We start from the raw sequence: 15,556 nt of genomic DNA on the forward strand, positions 1-15,556 counted from the left end.
CGAAAAGAAAAACCCACAGCCCTGCTTTAAGTCTTTGACAGACAGAACCGGAGCCCGTGCTTAGCATAAAGTTTTATTTCACCCCGACCCATGCTCTGTACAGTCTGTACACATTTTACAATTAGAAACCAAAGTCCCGTTTTCACCGCGGGGTAACCCATGTTGTTCCTTATTTAGGATCTTCGTAGCCCTTAACAAAACGTGCATTGTAACAAACATGTTAACGGGACAAAAATGAACAGAACCAACCCTTTTTCCAATGGATGGATACGTGTGGTTTTTAAAGTTTGCTTCGTTGTTGTTGGAGGAGGCAACACCAACCCAACACCATGCCAGCCCCTTCTGTACTCATCCATACCCACCTCCCTTAGCAGAGGCCTTGTTTGCCAAAGGCATGAAATAAGACCCCTCTGAACAGCATACTTTGAGCCAGCCCTTAAATAACCTTCCTCCACACTTGCCTATACAGTGAGAATGAGCTGTAAATTAGTTGCTTCCAGGAGGGTTACTTAAAAATAACAAATTTAAATGGAAGAGGATGGCAGTATTGTGACCTAAATGCTTGCTTTTTGCATATGGTTTTTTTTCTCTTTCCGTAGCAACAAGCATCAAATGTCCTGGTATACATTAATGTTTCCTCAAAACAAGCCCACAGGTATGATATCAAAGTGAATCAAAACAGGTAGAAGTCTATATTACCTTCCAGCAGCTACTCTGGTTTCTAAGGCTTTGATGCTTAAGACACAGTAGGCCCCTGGATTGCCGTGTGATAATAAATGTTGCACTGAATGAGAATGAAAGAATCCAAAAAGAGTCAGTACAGCTATTTACATCTGCTTTTGTAAAATTTAAAAACCTAACACGCTCTCAAATGTTTTTACTAAAAACATCTAAAAAATGTTAATGCTGAGTGTGCGTGTCAATTTCTCATTTACCTCCTAGAAGCACAAGACAGTTTGAGGTGCTCAAACCTGCATGTGAAGGAGCATCCATGCACATGTTAGAAAGAAAATGTTACCTTCAAAAACACTGGCAGTACTAAGTCCAAATAAAAGCCATAAAGTGGTCTCTATATATCTTCAAAGTTCTCCATTTGTCTTCCAAGATTGTAAAAAGAGCAAACTACTCTGCAAAGAATAACAGCTGTTTCTCAACATTAATCTTCATGAAATAGGGTGTATGGGATTGTTTTGGGGTTGACTGGTTCTTTGTTTTGCTTTTCAAGAAATGGATGAGCTGATGGTTACACATCATAATTCTGGCTGACTTAACATGCTGCAAATCAGTAAGTTCTGACAAGTGCCTTCATTTTGGGTTGGTTGTTTTGTTGTGGGCTTTTTCCTTTTAACTTAAAGCCACTGAGAACATTTCACTATGATGGCAAAGTGATAAATTCTGAGAGGCTTTTCACCAAAAGCAGCTTCTCATCATTTGTACCCTTTGCCTCCTTCTTTCCACTGAATATAGAAGCAGAAACAGAGTTCTCCAACACAAATGCAAAAGAAACCCCTCACAGTGGAGATAACAGTATGACAGGCCAAGAATTTCAACTGTGGAGTATTTCACACGAGTGTCTATCACAGCTACAGCTCTGAGATAGAGAGAAATATTTGCTGGCTGGAATGCAAAGAGGAGGAGGCAAGCTTCTTCCCCTGATTCTCAGCATTCCCAAGGGTCCAGTTCCGAAGTTTCCTCTGACATGACCCAAAACATGGCTAAGGATCAAGCCACGTGGATGCTGTTCGACCAATACCTCACTCAAGGAATGGCATGAGAAATACTTTGCAGCCACTGGAGACTTGCTTGAAAACTATATTAAGCAGCAATCCAGTTCTGTAGAAGTCTAAACCTTGCTATTTATATACCAGGAATGACTACATGAGAGCAGCAGCAATTCTTTTATTTAAAAAAAAATATATATATATATATCCAATTATCCTTCAGACAGCAAACCACTGCTATTTCATTAGTAAAACTGAAAAAAACTCTTCTAAAGAACATTTTAAAAAGACTTCTGATTTGTCACTGCTATATGGGTATATGAAGGGCCACTTGTAAATCTCATGCCTTTCAGTGCTGTCTCATGAGGTAACAACCATCTTTCCTGCTAGTGTTTTTGTAAGTAAAATGGTCCTTTTTTAGTAAAAACAGAAATACAGAGATGACTTATCTTTTTTTTAAATATTGCACAAATAATTTAACTGCAGACAGTAGAAGACATTTAAAGCATTGATTTTTGTCAACATATGAACTCTATTGTATAGACACACTTTCTATCATACACTTAATTCTCTCTCTCTTTTTTTTTAAAACAAGACATTTTAATCCAGCATTTACATAAACAAATATCTATACAATCTGTTACCATATCACGTTAGGAGTTCCAGCAGGAGTTAGTTTTGTCTTTGTTTTAGAAGTTCATCTATCTGAGTCTTATACATGTTTTTCACATCCTCAAGATCTAAGCGGAGTTCTTCAGCTTCCTCTGCTTTTTCCCCATACATCTGAAGAATGGTATTGTACCTTTGATCCAAGTCCTGCAATAACATGTAGTTTGCTATCAGACTGTCACTCAACTTAAAGATTTGCTGCTAGAACAGGTTTGTGGTTTTTTTTGGTTTTTTTTTTACACTACTAGGGAAAATGAGCAGAGTGTCATTTTATCAAAGTGTAACTATTTTGCAGTGGTGCACAAAGCAAGCTCTTTATGCTTTGATTCTCTGAATACAAATGGATTTATCTAAATATGAGAAGAAGAAACTCCCAAGTTAAAAGTTCTTGACTACAAAGAGTTGGTGCTGATACAGAGCATCCTGAAGTTTAACTGCCACATGCAGTTAGCAGTTAGCAAATTACATTGAAATTTTACTATGGAAATGTTTTGACGTTCTGCATTTATAAAACAGTAATTTGCAAAATTCTTCCAAAATGATTTCTAATATTAAAGTTTTGAGGCGTTTAGAGGACTAAAATATTTGTCCTCTTAACTATATCACTGTCACACACAAATTCAGCCTCTAAATCAAAGGCTCATAAATCCATGATAAAACATCTCCCCTACTAAAAAGATTGCCTTTATGTGGCAGAAATGACCTCTCACTGAGGTCCTATGTACCTCCATACCATCCTATGTAAAGCACATGTTTTTAACAAGGACATTTTGAAAGTGACTATCAGCCATGAAGTAGGGATTATCAGACTTTCTAATAAGCAAAGAAATCATTTATGATTAGAGACATAGTTTAATATAAATTATAGAGATTTTAAAAAGCCTGCTGTATCAGATTTACAACACAAATACACTTACCTTTAACTGCGCACGCAATTTTGGTATTTCCTTCACTTTTTCTTCAAGTTCATCATTTTGATTTGTTAATTTAACCAGTTCTTCTGCCATTATCGATCTAGTCTTTTCAAGGTTTCCAATTTCCAGCTAAAGGAAATGTTTCACAATTAGGAGGAAGAGATAATTACCTTTTTCATATTAAACAGGATCTAAGTGTTTTGAAACACTAAAGATTTTTCATGAACTGGACTAAAAAATAGCATCTCAAGGAAGCACTCACTTTTTTCTCAGATCTGATCAGTGCTTTTTGCTTCATTTTGTTTTAGACAGGCAAGTTTTCTTGATAAGTCCTTGCCAAAGCGAAAAAAGGAAGCAACAGATATTTCTCTTACTCATCCCTATCTACTTGGCCACTCATGCAGTGGCTTTCTGAATTAACAGAACTGACAATCTGCAGTGAGGAGAGGAATCAAACTTTTTTGAGTATAAAACCAGTAAAACATAGCAGACTGCATTAACATTTAATCTTAAAAGTGCTGCATTTCATCTATGTAAGAGTAACTACAGTACCTGTAGATGTGAGATCTCTCCTTCTCTTAGTTTTAACTGTGATTGAAGGCTCTCAATTATACTTGAACCTGCTCCCATCCTTATAGCATCATAAAGATTGCTCCCACTGGTAGCTGTTGGTCCAAATGAGTGATCATGAGGATCATCCTACAAACAGAAAAGTTAGACAACCTTAAAATCTCACAAGTAACCGCTTTTAAATCCCCTTTCTCCTAAAGTATTACTTCATTTAAAAACTACAATTACACTGTTACTAAGCAAGCACTTCAATACTTAACCTTTTTTTTTTTTTTTAAACAAAAACTTAAGGTGAATATTCACAGTTTGAGCTCCTTACTGGCAAGTATTTATGTCATACATCTACCACTTAACTCGGATATTGACAACTGTATCCATATGGAAACAGCAGGCTTCACAAAGACCACAACAGTCATTGATGAAGCCTACGGAGTGGGCATGCACCCTACACCAAGATTACTTGTGTAAATAAGTAATAAATCAGTGGTTTGACTTCTACCAAACCTTCTAGCTGAAATTGGTCATGTGAACTCAGCACCAATACACGTGTCCATCTGCCTGCAGTAAAAACTATGGTCCTGCTGTCCTCCACAGATGTTATATAGTCATAGACATCTTATAAGCAAGTTCTCAAGAGTCATTTTCAACATTAATAAAGCTTCCTGAAGAGAAAAAAGTACATCAAGAAAGCCAATATTACAGCTATACAATACCTGTGACAGAAAAGAGGTCTGAAGACCTGCCATATCAACTCCACTTATAGAACTGGAGCGTGACATAGTTGGAGTGCTTGAAACGGTTTCAACTGTGAATGACTTCCGATCCTTAAATAAAAAAGAAAAAACCAACAAGGCAAACATCACCACTTAGTACAGAAAAAAGTTCACAAGATGGTGAAAGACAGATTCTGTAAAAACAGATTGCCCTTTCCTCCTCACCTCGTAAAAAACATATGCAAGTTCAGTGATGAAGAACTGTTGTGCTACTAACACTACTAGTCTTTGCTTAACTCTTTAGACTTTTCAAGCAAAATAGACACAAGTTGCAAACTACAACAAAATAATTTCTCTTTCAGTAGCCAAGGGGGATGCAGAAGCAGTTTTAGATGCCCAAATACTTCACAGGAAGAATAACATAACTCTAAAGTATGTCACTTTTTGGAGTGCACGTTAATTCTCTTTTTTTTTTTCTTTTTCTTTCCTTTTTTTTCTTTTTTTACGTTTCAAAAATTAACTGTGAGATTTCTTATATTACTGACATACCTTCCAAACAGACTGATCTCATTTACAGTCAGCATCTGAAAGTTTAGGACCCTCTCTGAGGGAAAAAGCTGTTACATTTTGGAACTAGAGGGAGGAAGTAACCAGCAACAGAAACAGTTTCACTTGAATATCAACTGCTAATCAGAAGTTACTGACACTACAAGACTATTTTGTGACTTAAAGTGGAAGGTATGCAGTACATTACATACAACTACGTGAAACTCAGAACAGGAACTCAGTGGAAGCAACGCTAGCAGCCTAAGCAAAGGAAACAAGTAGCTTCAGAAGAAGATTCAGAAGATTAGAATAACCAATATCTGGTTTTTATCTTTTTTCAGGTTAAATGAATTATTACTCAAGACTTCCTTCAGCAAGTTTTACAAAAGCACATACTTCAGTCGAAATAAAAGGCAAGCACAATAAAGAAAAAGCCAAATTTCTAATGTGTACACTCAGAATATACTGTACTGCCTTAAGGCTGCTTTGCTGCTTGCCACAGTTTTAGTTTCTAGATATCTAGGGGAATAATGATAGCCTCAATAAAACTGAACAGAAATGTTAGGCTTTGGTACCTTTTCCTTTGCTGCTTCTTGTGCAAAAATTGCCTTCTTTCTTTCCTGTTCAATCTTCATTTTCTCCATTTCTAACTGAGTAGTCAGCAGTGCCTACAAAAGTAAATGCAGGTTGTTAATCCCCTGTTGGCACAGGTGTCAATAACAGCTTAAAGCTGAAGTAGACTTGAGGTAGACAATACCTTTTCTTTCTTTGCATCTTCCAAAGTTTTTGCATACTCATCTTTGAGTTCTTCTAGTTCAACTTCATACCTACCATTGAAGAGGAACAAAAAGTCAAGAAATAAGTATTCTGTATTTACTTTTGTTCTGACATTGGCTAGGATAGAGTTAATTTCTTTCATACAGGCTTGCATGATACTGTGGTTTGGATTTTTGATTAAAATAGACATGATAACACAAGAATGTTTTTGTTAATGCTGAGCAGTGCTTGCACAATCAAAGACTTTTCAGCTTCTCATGCTTCCCTGCCAACAGGGAGGCTGGAGGAGCATAAAAAGCTGGGAAGGAACACAGCTAGGACAGCTGATTCAAACTGGCCAAAGTGATATTCCGTACCATCTGATGTCATGCTCAGCAATGTCTTTATCAGCACAGTTGCTTAATAAAAGCATGGCTTCAAGATGTTAAAACATTCTGAAGTGCCATATTTCAGACAATCTTTAGCCTCAAGAAGTTGGCTGCTTTCTTAAGAACTGGGTTTTTTGTTTATTTGTTTTTAAACAGTACTATCAACACTCCAGGGATCGAAATCAATACTCCAGGATCGAACCTGAAGTCAAAGAGCTGCAGCAGATGTTTCTACAATAGATGGTTTACTCCACTCTACTCACCTACTGTTTTCAACTTCCATTTTCTTCAATTTGTTTCTCTCCATTTCCACCTGAGCCTGGAGACGACTATTCTCCTGCCTTAAGCGACTGTTCTGAGACTCAGTAGAAGACAGCTGAACTTTATTAGACATAAGCTCTTCTGTAGCGGCCCGTTCTCTCTCAGCAGCTGCTGCTAGAAGAGTTTGAGACTCACCTAATGTTAAACAAAAACAAACAAACCAACACAGAATTTACCTTTTCTCCTCACACAGTTATAACACAGGTCAATTATTTATGCATCAAAGTGGAAGTTGAGGCACTTTTGTCAGTATTTTTGAACAACTATTTTTTTTTTCCCCTAAATGCCAGTCTACCTTCAGTGTCTCAGTGTTCATGCTTCTTTTAGATGCTGTAAGTACACGCATATTGTAACACCTCTATCTTACAGTCCCATTATCCTCTGTTTTAAAGAAAATCAGTGAGTTACGTACCTTGGCAATACAACCCATACATCCTTCCTCACAGGAATGCATTTTGTGCTCACCAATTCCAATTCACTCACTTGACCCTTTGGCAAACATGAAGCCCTTTTAAATTTACCTTCAGTTACTTTACATCTTCCAACAAGAGTCGTACAGTTCAGTATAAGCTACAAACTTCTTACCAAGTCTGTCAGAAAGATTCTTTTCCAATTTTTCCCACGCAGAGGTTTGTGCTCCCAGTGTGGCTTGCAAATTCTCTATCTGCCGGAGAAGAGGGCGTGTAGCAGAAGTAACACTTTGACTTAGTTCTTGGTTCCGGCTCTCTGCTTCCTGGAGTCTCTGAAATCACAAGTTCAATGTATTAAAGCATTAAAACCATACAGGGAATTTAAATGATATCACACAACTCATCTAAACACATCATGTTCTAAAATTCCTTTGATTAAACTAACAGTGAAGTCTGAAATCCCAGCAGAGAGGTGCACCATTTTTAGATGCATCACAAAGCAACAGCCCACACATTTCCATTTCAAGAGCAGAAAGCAATTTATCCACAATACCAGCATTCAGTTCTGATACCTGAAGCTTCCTGAATTAATCAACTTTGCAAATTATCAGTTCATACCTGGCAGCACACTAAACACTGCAGCAAAATACAAATAATGCCTGTAATTTAGGTCACCTCTCTCCTTCTTATCCTCCACTTACATAACATTTATGCATGATTCTGCTCAGTTTCAGCCCATACAAACAAATCCCTTTGTGCTCCAATATCATCTGTTATTAAGTTTACTTCCCTTTGGGACACCACTTGAAGAACTTCGACAATAAACTATCTGAACTTTAAGACCAAGAAAAACACTCTTAAGAAGCAGATAAGAGTCGTTCAAAACTTATTAGCTAGCAATCTTAGAAGATACTAAAATAATAGAATTACATTTAAAATGCTTTAAAATGCTTTAAAATCATGTATTTGTTTTCAATATTAAAGGCAACATCTTTTGATCACACATTTTTATTGTTCTACATGGGAAAAAAAACACCACAGGAAACAGGGAATACAAAACCCTCTTTCAGGATATTTATGACACGGAAACATTTTGTTTTGAATTTTTAGAAGCCTCCTTACAGATATGCATTGGCATTGCTTATTTGCTAGAATACCTGCTGTAGTTCACTGATTTCCTGACGTAAATAGTCTTCTTTTCTCGCTGCCTGCTGTTCTGCACGTTGCAGAGCTAGTCTCAGGTCTGCCACCTAGGTAAACAAGGTGTGGTCATTAACCTCTTACCAACATTGCCATCTACTAATTGCTACAGTCCTCCGCTGCTCTTAAACACAGTCAAAGAGGGTGTGTCTGCTTACAAGTTTAACGCTTAAGTTCTACATATGCACAAATAGACAAATTTTTTTATCCCCAAAAGTTGTGTCCAGTTAAATTTCTCGACCGTTGTATCGTGATATGAATACTACACACTTAGCAAATAGACTGTCAAAGTCACTTTATTTAGACAACTAGAATTAAAAGTCTTAGAAATTAGTTCCATCTTCTTTTGTGCCTGGTACCTTATGGAAGATGTACTTGGCACCATCCATACACACTTGTTTGTTCAATTAGGAAGTTTTACTCATCATGTTTAAGACACACCTGAATTGCCAAAGCTTCTTGCTGCTGCCGTGCCTCATCCTTGGCCTTCTCCAGTGCTAACCCAAGCTCTTCTTTGGCCTTCATTTCCCGACTCAGGGCAGCTTCTTGTGCCTCGCTGTCCTTGGTAGCATTAGCTTTATGAAGATCTGCAAGTTCTCTGTGGGAGAGAGAAAAGAAGTGAACAGTGACTTCACAAATAACTTCATTATATATCACTGCAGCATCTTGGAAACACTGCATAAGAAGTAGACACTGAAACAGATTGTACAGTGGAGTACAGACATACAAATATCTGCCTACTTGTATGCACTGTCAAGAGCTGCCTGGACACTTCTGTTTCGTTCTTCAAGGTCTTCCACTTCTGCCTGAAGCTTTGCAAGATCCTTTTCTTGTCGCTCCACAACAACATTCAGTTGTTTAATGCTCTCTCGATGCTGCTTCTCAAGGTCTTCCTTGCCATCAAGTACCTATTAGGGTGCCAACAAGAAGCATCAGACTAATTCCAGTACACAGCACTGGGTAGATCGTGTCATCTGAGTGAGGACAATGACAAATGTGGTAACAGATACAGAATTATTTACACAAAATGACTGAAGTGATCTAATATCTTGCCAAAATAGAAAGGGAAGAGAAAAGATCACCTCCCCAGAACACACTCCAACACCACAGTTTCACACACTTCCTCACGTTACATCTTCAGCTTTTAAGATCTTGATTTGAGTAACAAATCAAAGTTTAAAAAAAAAAAAAAAAAACAACAAACCAACAAAAACCAAAAACTGGCCATGTTTTTTCAACTCAAAATTTAATAAACTGAATTTGGTCAGCCTGAAAATCAGCAGTGCAAGTGCAAACAAACAGCAGGAAAGAGATGTGACTGCAATTTGAAAGGACTGAAATTGCATCTCAATGTTCCACTAATAAGAATAGAGAAAAGTTCATCAGCAAAACAAAACAAAAAAATAAGTCCACCTACAGCTTCCCCAAAAGGCTGAACTAAAAAGCTTTTGAGAAAAAAAGCAAATCTCACCTGTTTTAAATGCTGCAACTCTTCTTCCAGTTCCTTAATCTTTTTGTTCTGTTTTGTATTAATGTTTTCTCTTTCTTTCTCCTTTGCTCTTAATTTCTTAATAGTGTTGGAATTGTGAAGTTGTTGTTTGGAAAGTTTTTCTCCTGTGAAGAAAACACAAAATTTAGCATCTATTGCCTGCTATACTATGAATAGTCTTCAAATGATGCATTCTCTTTGCCAAGCAACAAAGGCTTTAATGTAAATACAGTACATTTCAAATTATTCTACAGATTTTACTTTTTTTTTTTTTTTTAATTCATACCTTCCTCCATCAATCCTTTGATTTGCTCTTCTTTCTCTTTCAGTAATTCTGCAGTTTCATTGGTATTAAGTCTAGTAGCCAACTCTTCTTTAACAGTCTTTACTTCCTAAATAACAGAACAAAACACTTGGGTCTTTTAGGAAGATGTATTTATGGATAAATTCATGGTTATGCTCATCACCTATTTTCCCCTTCCATCTCAAAATGCTCCTCAAGAACAACAAAGGCTGGAAGGGATCTCCAGAGGTTACCTGATCCAAAGTTGTATCTAAAGTAAAGCTAAACTCAAAGTAAAATGGGATTGCTCAGAGCTGTATTCCATCAATTTTCAACACCACCAAGGATTTGTTTCATTAAGAAGCTGATTACCTTTTTAGCTGCATCTCTTTCTTTGCATGCTAGCTGGAGCTTCTTTTCAGCATCTGCTATTCGCTGTGCAAACTCCTCCTTAAGAGATGAAATGCTGCTGGTCTCTTCTTTCATTCTAAACATTTCACTGCATTTAAAATTAACATTTCAGAACAGTTTCACAGATATGTGACATTGGAAACATTTTGCAGCAGTTTAAATGCTTTTATACAATATGTTTATGATTTTTACACGCATCCATAAGAAATACCAATCAAAGACCTTTATTAATCCACTAAGTTACCAGTGAAAGCAACAAGATGCTAAATAGACCTTACAACTTTTGCCCCTTAATCAAGTTATTCCCAAATAACCTCTTAATCTGTAACACATACAGGGGAAACGAATACATACATCTTTAAATTAAGATCAATTTAGTCATTAGATAATACCTTCACATTATCTGTAAATGTCTAGAATTCATATTTGATGAGTAAACTGGCAAATTCAACTTTCCATTTTGCATTTTAACCTGAGTTAAATAATGAATTCATATTTTAATTACAACCAGCCCTCCTACTATGCTTTCACTGCCTGTTTTAGTCAGCAAATGCCACAGTAAATCAAGTTTATCTCTTTGTACCAGAGCAGTCAGTTTCCCTTAATAGCAGATCCCAGTCTTATTACAAAGACCTTTATTAATATCAAAATCTGACCACACATCTGATTCCCATTCCTCACTGAAGCCTCTTTCATTAGCCCTCCCAAAAGAAGTTGCAGCCACAAGAAATAACAACTAGAAGAAATACCATCACAGCACATGCAAGCATTATTTCCACCTGCCCCAAATACTGCATATCCCTTGCAGCCTTTGTTCTAGTGATAGTGTTCTAGTTATGTTTTACCATTTCATCTACTGTGTGTATAACAATAAAGTTACAGCTAGACCAATGACCGTGTAAACTTCCATACTTACTCCTTTAAGTTATCATAAGCTTCTTCCAGCCGTGCCTTCTCTTTACTTGTACTCAGTAACTGTGTTTCCCTCTTCTCCAGTTTCTCAGTTAACGAATCAATCATCTGGACAATGTTTTTACAGATCAAGATTGGATTAATGGGACAATGAAAACACAAAAGTAGCAGGTTTCCCCTTTCCCCTCTCACCATTCCCTCCCCATTTTATTCACAGAATGGCCAGGGTTGGAAGGGACCTCAAGGATCATGAATCTCCAACCTCTCTGCTACATGCAGGGCCACCAACCTCCACATTTAATACTAGACCAGGCTGCCCAGGGCCCCATCCAATCTGGCCTTGAACACCTCTAGGGATGGGGCATCCACAGCCTCTCTGGGCAGCTGTTCCAGCACCTCACCACTTTCACAGTAAAAAACTTCCCCCTGACATCCAACCTAAATCTTCCCTCCCTCAGCTTAAAACCATTTCCCCTTGTCCTCCTGTTATCTACCCTTTCAAACTTCTCAAGGTTTTCAGGAACATGAAGTTACAAGATCACCATGTGTCTGCTATGTTTACTCAGAACTGAGTCATTTCTAAACACAAGATTTCTATCCTAGAGTTAAAACAAAAACCCATCTAAGCAAGCACATATGGCTCAGCTGAGCTCCATGACAAAATGAACAGCAGTTATATTTAATTACAAAGCTTTTAAACAGAGCTGATGACCTATAGAACTACAGCTGATGTTAAACACTCAGACTGACACTGTGCTCCTCATCCCACTCTTTACAAAGTCAAGGAATGATTCACATTTGAAGAGGTCTCTTCTGTGAAATGTCAGTATTGGATGAGGAAAACAAACTTTCAGACGGGGTGTGGAGCTGATAAAATATCATCTAATATCAGATTTTTGAAAGCTAAATAGAGGGAAATAACACAAACATATATAAAAATATAAAGAAATCAAACTGATTCTATTAATGAATGGCATTACATGGTCAGTGAAAGACAACATTTGCTGTGCTCCATTAACAACTATTCAGTACATTAGGAAAACTTATACAGACTTATGTAAACTTAAGGAGATTCCATGACTGTGAAGTCTGTAAGGAATTTACACTGATATTCTCTACAATTTAAAGAAACATAAAAAGCTTTCCTTAAAATGCAAATCACATTGTGGCTTTATGAGCCCCATATGCAATTGTTTCTCCCTTATTAGAGACAGCGTTGGTATGGCAAACATGCCAACAGGACACAGCCAAGAGCATGGCCTACCTATGTCACATACTGTGCAAAAACACTGAAACAAAACACAGAAAGAAAAATAGAGTAAAATGTGCCAAGGCATATCGGAATTTAAAGACAAGAACAGAAGGGCAGGAAGGTGACAAAGGAAATGGGACAAATAAAACAATACAGAAAGCTCAGGTTTAGCCTTCCACACAGGAACTAGTAAATATGAAGTAGGACACTCCATCCATTTAAACTAGTCATTGAAATTTCTCCTCTTCACTATCAATATGTATTCCTTTCTTCTCCATTTAATGCCTAGTATACCTTTGTTTTAAAGTAAAGATTATGTCTAACACATGAATTTATCTAGAACAAAGCACTTTTACACTGTTACTGCACTCGAAGATCACAAGTAATGCTACTGCAATGTAATCAGACTTTGACAGTTTGCAAACCTGGGGAAAAAATGCTTGCAAAAAATGACCCAGTTTACTGATGAAATACTAAAGACTTGCAGTTTCACACATCAAATTAAAATACCTCAAGAAATCTCTTCCACCTTCCACAGAAAAAAGGATTTGTATTAATTTAATTGGTTGATACATTTGACTTATCAGTACTCCCTGTTTGCCTGCACCAGCCACAACTCTCAACAGTGGTAATTGAACACAAGTGAAACCCAAAATGATCTGACCAGAAATTTCAGCAATATTTTTCCACTGCAGAATATTAAATAATTCTCTACAATTAAGTCAATTCAGTATTAATCAGTTCAGCTGAGGTAAGGCTAGTATCTCTAACATGAGATGATGGGAGTTCAGCTTGGAATCAGGTGTGTTTGCAAAACTTCTGTGCTTACCTTTTTAAGCTTTTCTATTTCAGAGTCCCCTTCCAGCACCTTTCCATCAACATCGGGCTGAGGCTCAGTCTCCTCTTTCCCAACCTGTTCCTCAGTTTGCACAGCAGACACCAAAACATCTGGCTGCTCAGAATTAACAGGTGTTGCACTTCTCCCACTCTCTTCCATCTCAGCTTCCTCAGTGTGTACCACAGGACTGTCACTCACATCTTCAGATTTACTTTTCAGGGTGTCAACCGTTTCTGTCTTTGGTGCAGAAGGACTGATAGCAACAGATGCTGAAGCACAAGCCTTGCCAGACAATTCATCATCTGAATTTATTTCACTTACACTTCTACTATCTAAAGACTGTACACTAAATGAATCTATTCTTTCAAAAGCATCAGAGGAGCAGCCGCTTTCGGTCATTTTTTGAAAGTCATCCAAACGATTATAGTCTGCACAAGCAGATGTAGATAAAAGCTGAAATGACGTTTGCATTAGATGAAGGCTGGATTTTGAATCTGCAGTTTCTTGTCTTGAACTTACTGAGCTCTCACTTATTACACTTTCATGGTCCAAAACTTCAATATCACTAGTTGTGGATGTTCCCGAGGAGAAAGTGCTTATTGGGGGTGATGGTGTATTGCTCTGCCTGTCCTCAGTTTTTTGTTCCTTAGTTTCCAAGCCCACATCCTTTGTACCTGTATTAAGAGGCTGGGAGTTGCTACCTAGTGCACCTCCAGTTCTATCTGTCCCCACACTGGACTTTTCATTAAGAGCATCCTCAGGTTCTTTCAAATTTAGAGCAGACGCCTTTTTGTCAGCAACTTCATTTGTGCTTTCTTCATGCTCAGCATTCGATTTAAGCACAGAATTCTCTTCCGGTTTCTCCTTTGAACTATGGAGGTTTTTCAAGTCCACTAGGCCATCTACAGAGGAATCTTTTACTTCTGCCTCTGTAGTCACCAGTACTTCCAGCTGACTGAAGTGCTGAGGCTCCTTTAAAGTGTTTTTCACCTCCTCCTTGGGTCGCTGTGATTTGGCCGGAGGTTTGGACACCACTGGATTTTTCTGTATATTCTGAACATCCGTTGGAGAGAGAAAGGCACTGAAGAAGTTTTCAGATTCATCTACTACTGTTCTCCTCACTGGTTTGGTGATTGCTGTTGGTGATACTGGCTGATTCTGTGGTTCTGTATTTGAACTTAAACCCCACGAAGAAGTATCCCATCCTCCACTTATAAGAGAATTGGTTCCTGAAACAACTGAAAAGCACAAAGATATAGACCAAGAAAAGTTTGAAATTATTAATTTTTCAATCTCTCTCTTATATGACTATGTAACAGCTGTAGTAGAAGTGAAAACAGAAGTTTTCAATATCACATAAAGCAAATATTAACATGATCACAAACAGCATCATTTTCGTTAACACTTCTTACCAAAGCTTGGAACTGACTTTTAGGCAAAATAAAAGAGGGAAGACAAAGTAATTCAAGGACTTAAGGTGGACTGAGACACCTCCAGCAAGTAAGAGCATCCGAGCAAAGCAAACACACTCTCTCTCCATCTTAAACAGTAACTCGAGCAAGGCCTGAAAGAAGCCATACAAAATTACAGCAATAACGCCGAGACAGGATTTCTGAGAGGAGAAGAGGAAGGGGAAAAGAGCCCATGAAGGGTTCAGAGGGTCCGGGAACAGGGGAGGCCCTGAGGGGAGCCGCCCCACGCACTGTAAGCCCAGGCCTCGCCGCCGCCCCGCTCACCGTCGCCGTAGTCGGGGATGACGGCGTCGGGCCAGGGGCTCTCCTCGGCCTGGATGTCCAGCACCCGGTCGATAGATTTCTGGGCCTGGGACAGCGCCTGCTTGGCGAAGCTGGACAGCTGTGAGGCGTTGAACCAGCTCATCCTCGGCGCCGCCCGCTCCCGCTCGGAGGCGGCAGCCCCGGGCCACAGGCGAGGCCGCGGCCGCGACCCCCGGCCCGCAGGGCCCTCTCCCTGGCAGCGGCGAAGCCGGCGACCCCGGGCTCGGCTCCGCGCCTGCGCGCCAGCACGCTCCACGTCGCAAACAGCCCTCGCGCAGCCGCCAGCCGGCCTTCTGACACGTCGCGCGAGGCGGAGCGAGGCCTTCCGCCTCGGTACCTGTCATGGCGGAGAGGGCACCACATCCACTTCCGCCTCGGTAACTGTCA

General features: G+C 38.8%; 1 protein-coding gene across 1 annotated transcript; it reads right to left on the reverse strand.

Annotated features, from left to right (window-relative positions):
- Window positions 1-60: 60 nt before the first annotated feature.
- Window positions 61-15,447, reverse strand: TMF1 (TATA element modulatory factor 1). The gene is made up of 17 exons (XM_010718708.3): window positions 15,131-15,447; window positions 13,386-14,632; window positions 11,309-11,412; window positions 10,354-10,480; window positions 9,985-10,090; window positions 9,681-9,823; window positions 8,951-9,117; window positions 8,651-8,807; window positions 8,167-8,259; window positions 7,185-7,341; window positions 6,542-6,734; window positions 5,891-5,960; window positions 5,709-5,801; window positions 4,588-4,698; window positions 3,857-4,003; window positions 3,308-3,433; window positions 61-2,537 (listed from the first exon to the last, which is right to left on the reverse strand). The coding sequence occupies exons 1-17, from the start codon at window positions 15,270-15,272 to the stop codon at window positions 2,394-2,396; spliced, it is 3,327 nt and encodes a 1,108-aa protein (XP_010717010.2). The 5' UTR covers window positions 15,273-15,447; the 3' UTR covers window positions 61-2,393.
- Window positions 15,448-15,556: the final 109 nt, after the last annotated feature.

Source organism: Meleagris gallopavo, chromosome 14 (genome assembly GCF_905368555.1).
Source record: "Meleagris gallopavo chromosome 14, MGAL_WU_HG_1.1, whole genome shotgun sequence".
Lineage (NCBI taxonomy): Eukaryota > Metazoa > Chordata > Aves > Galliformes > Phasianidae > Meleagris > Meleagris gallopavo.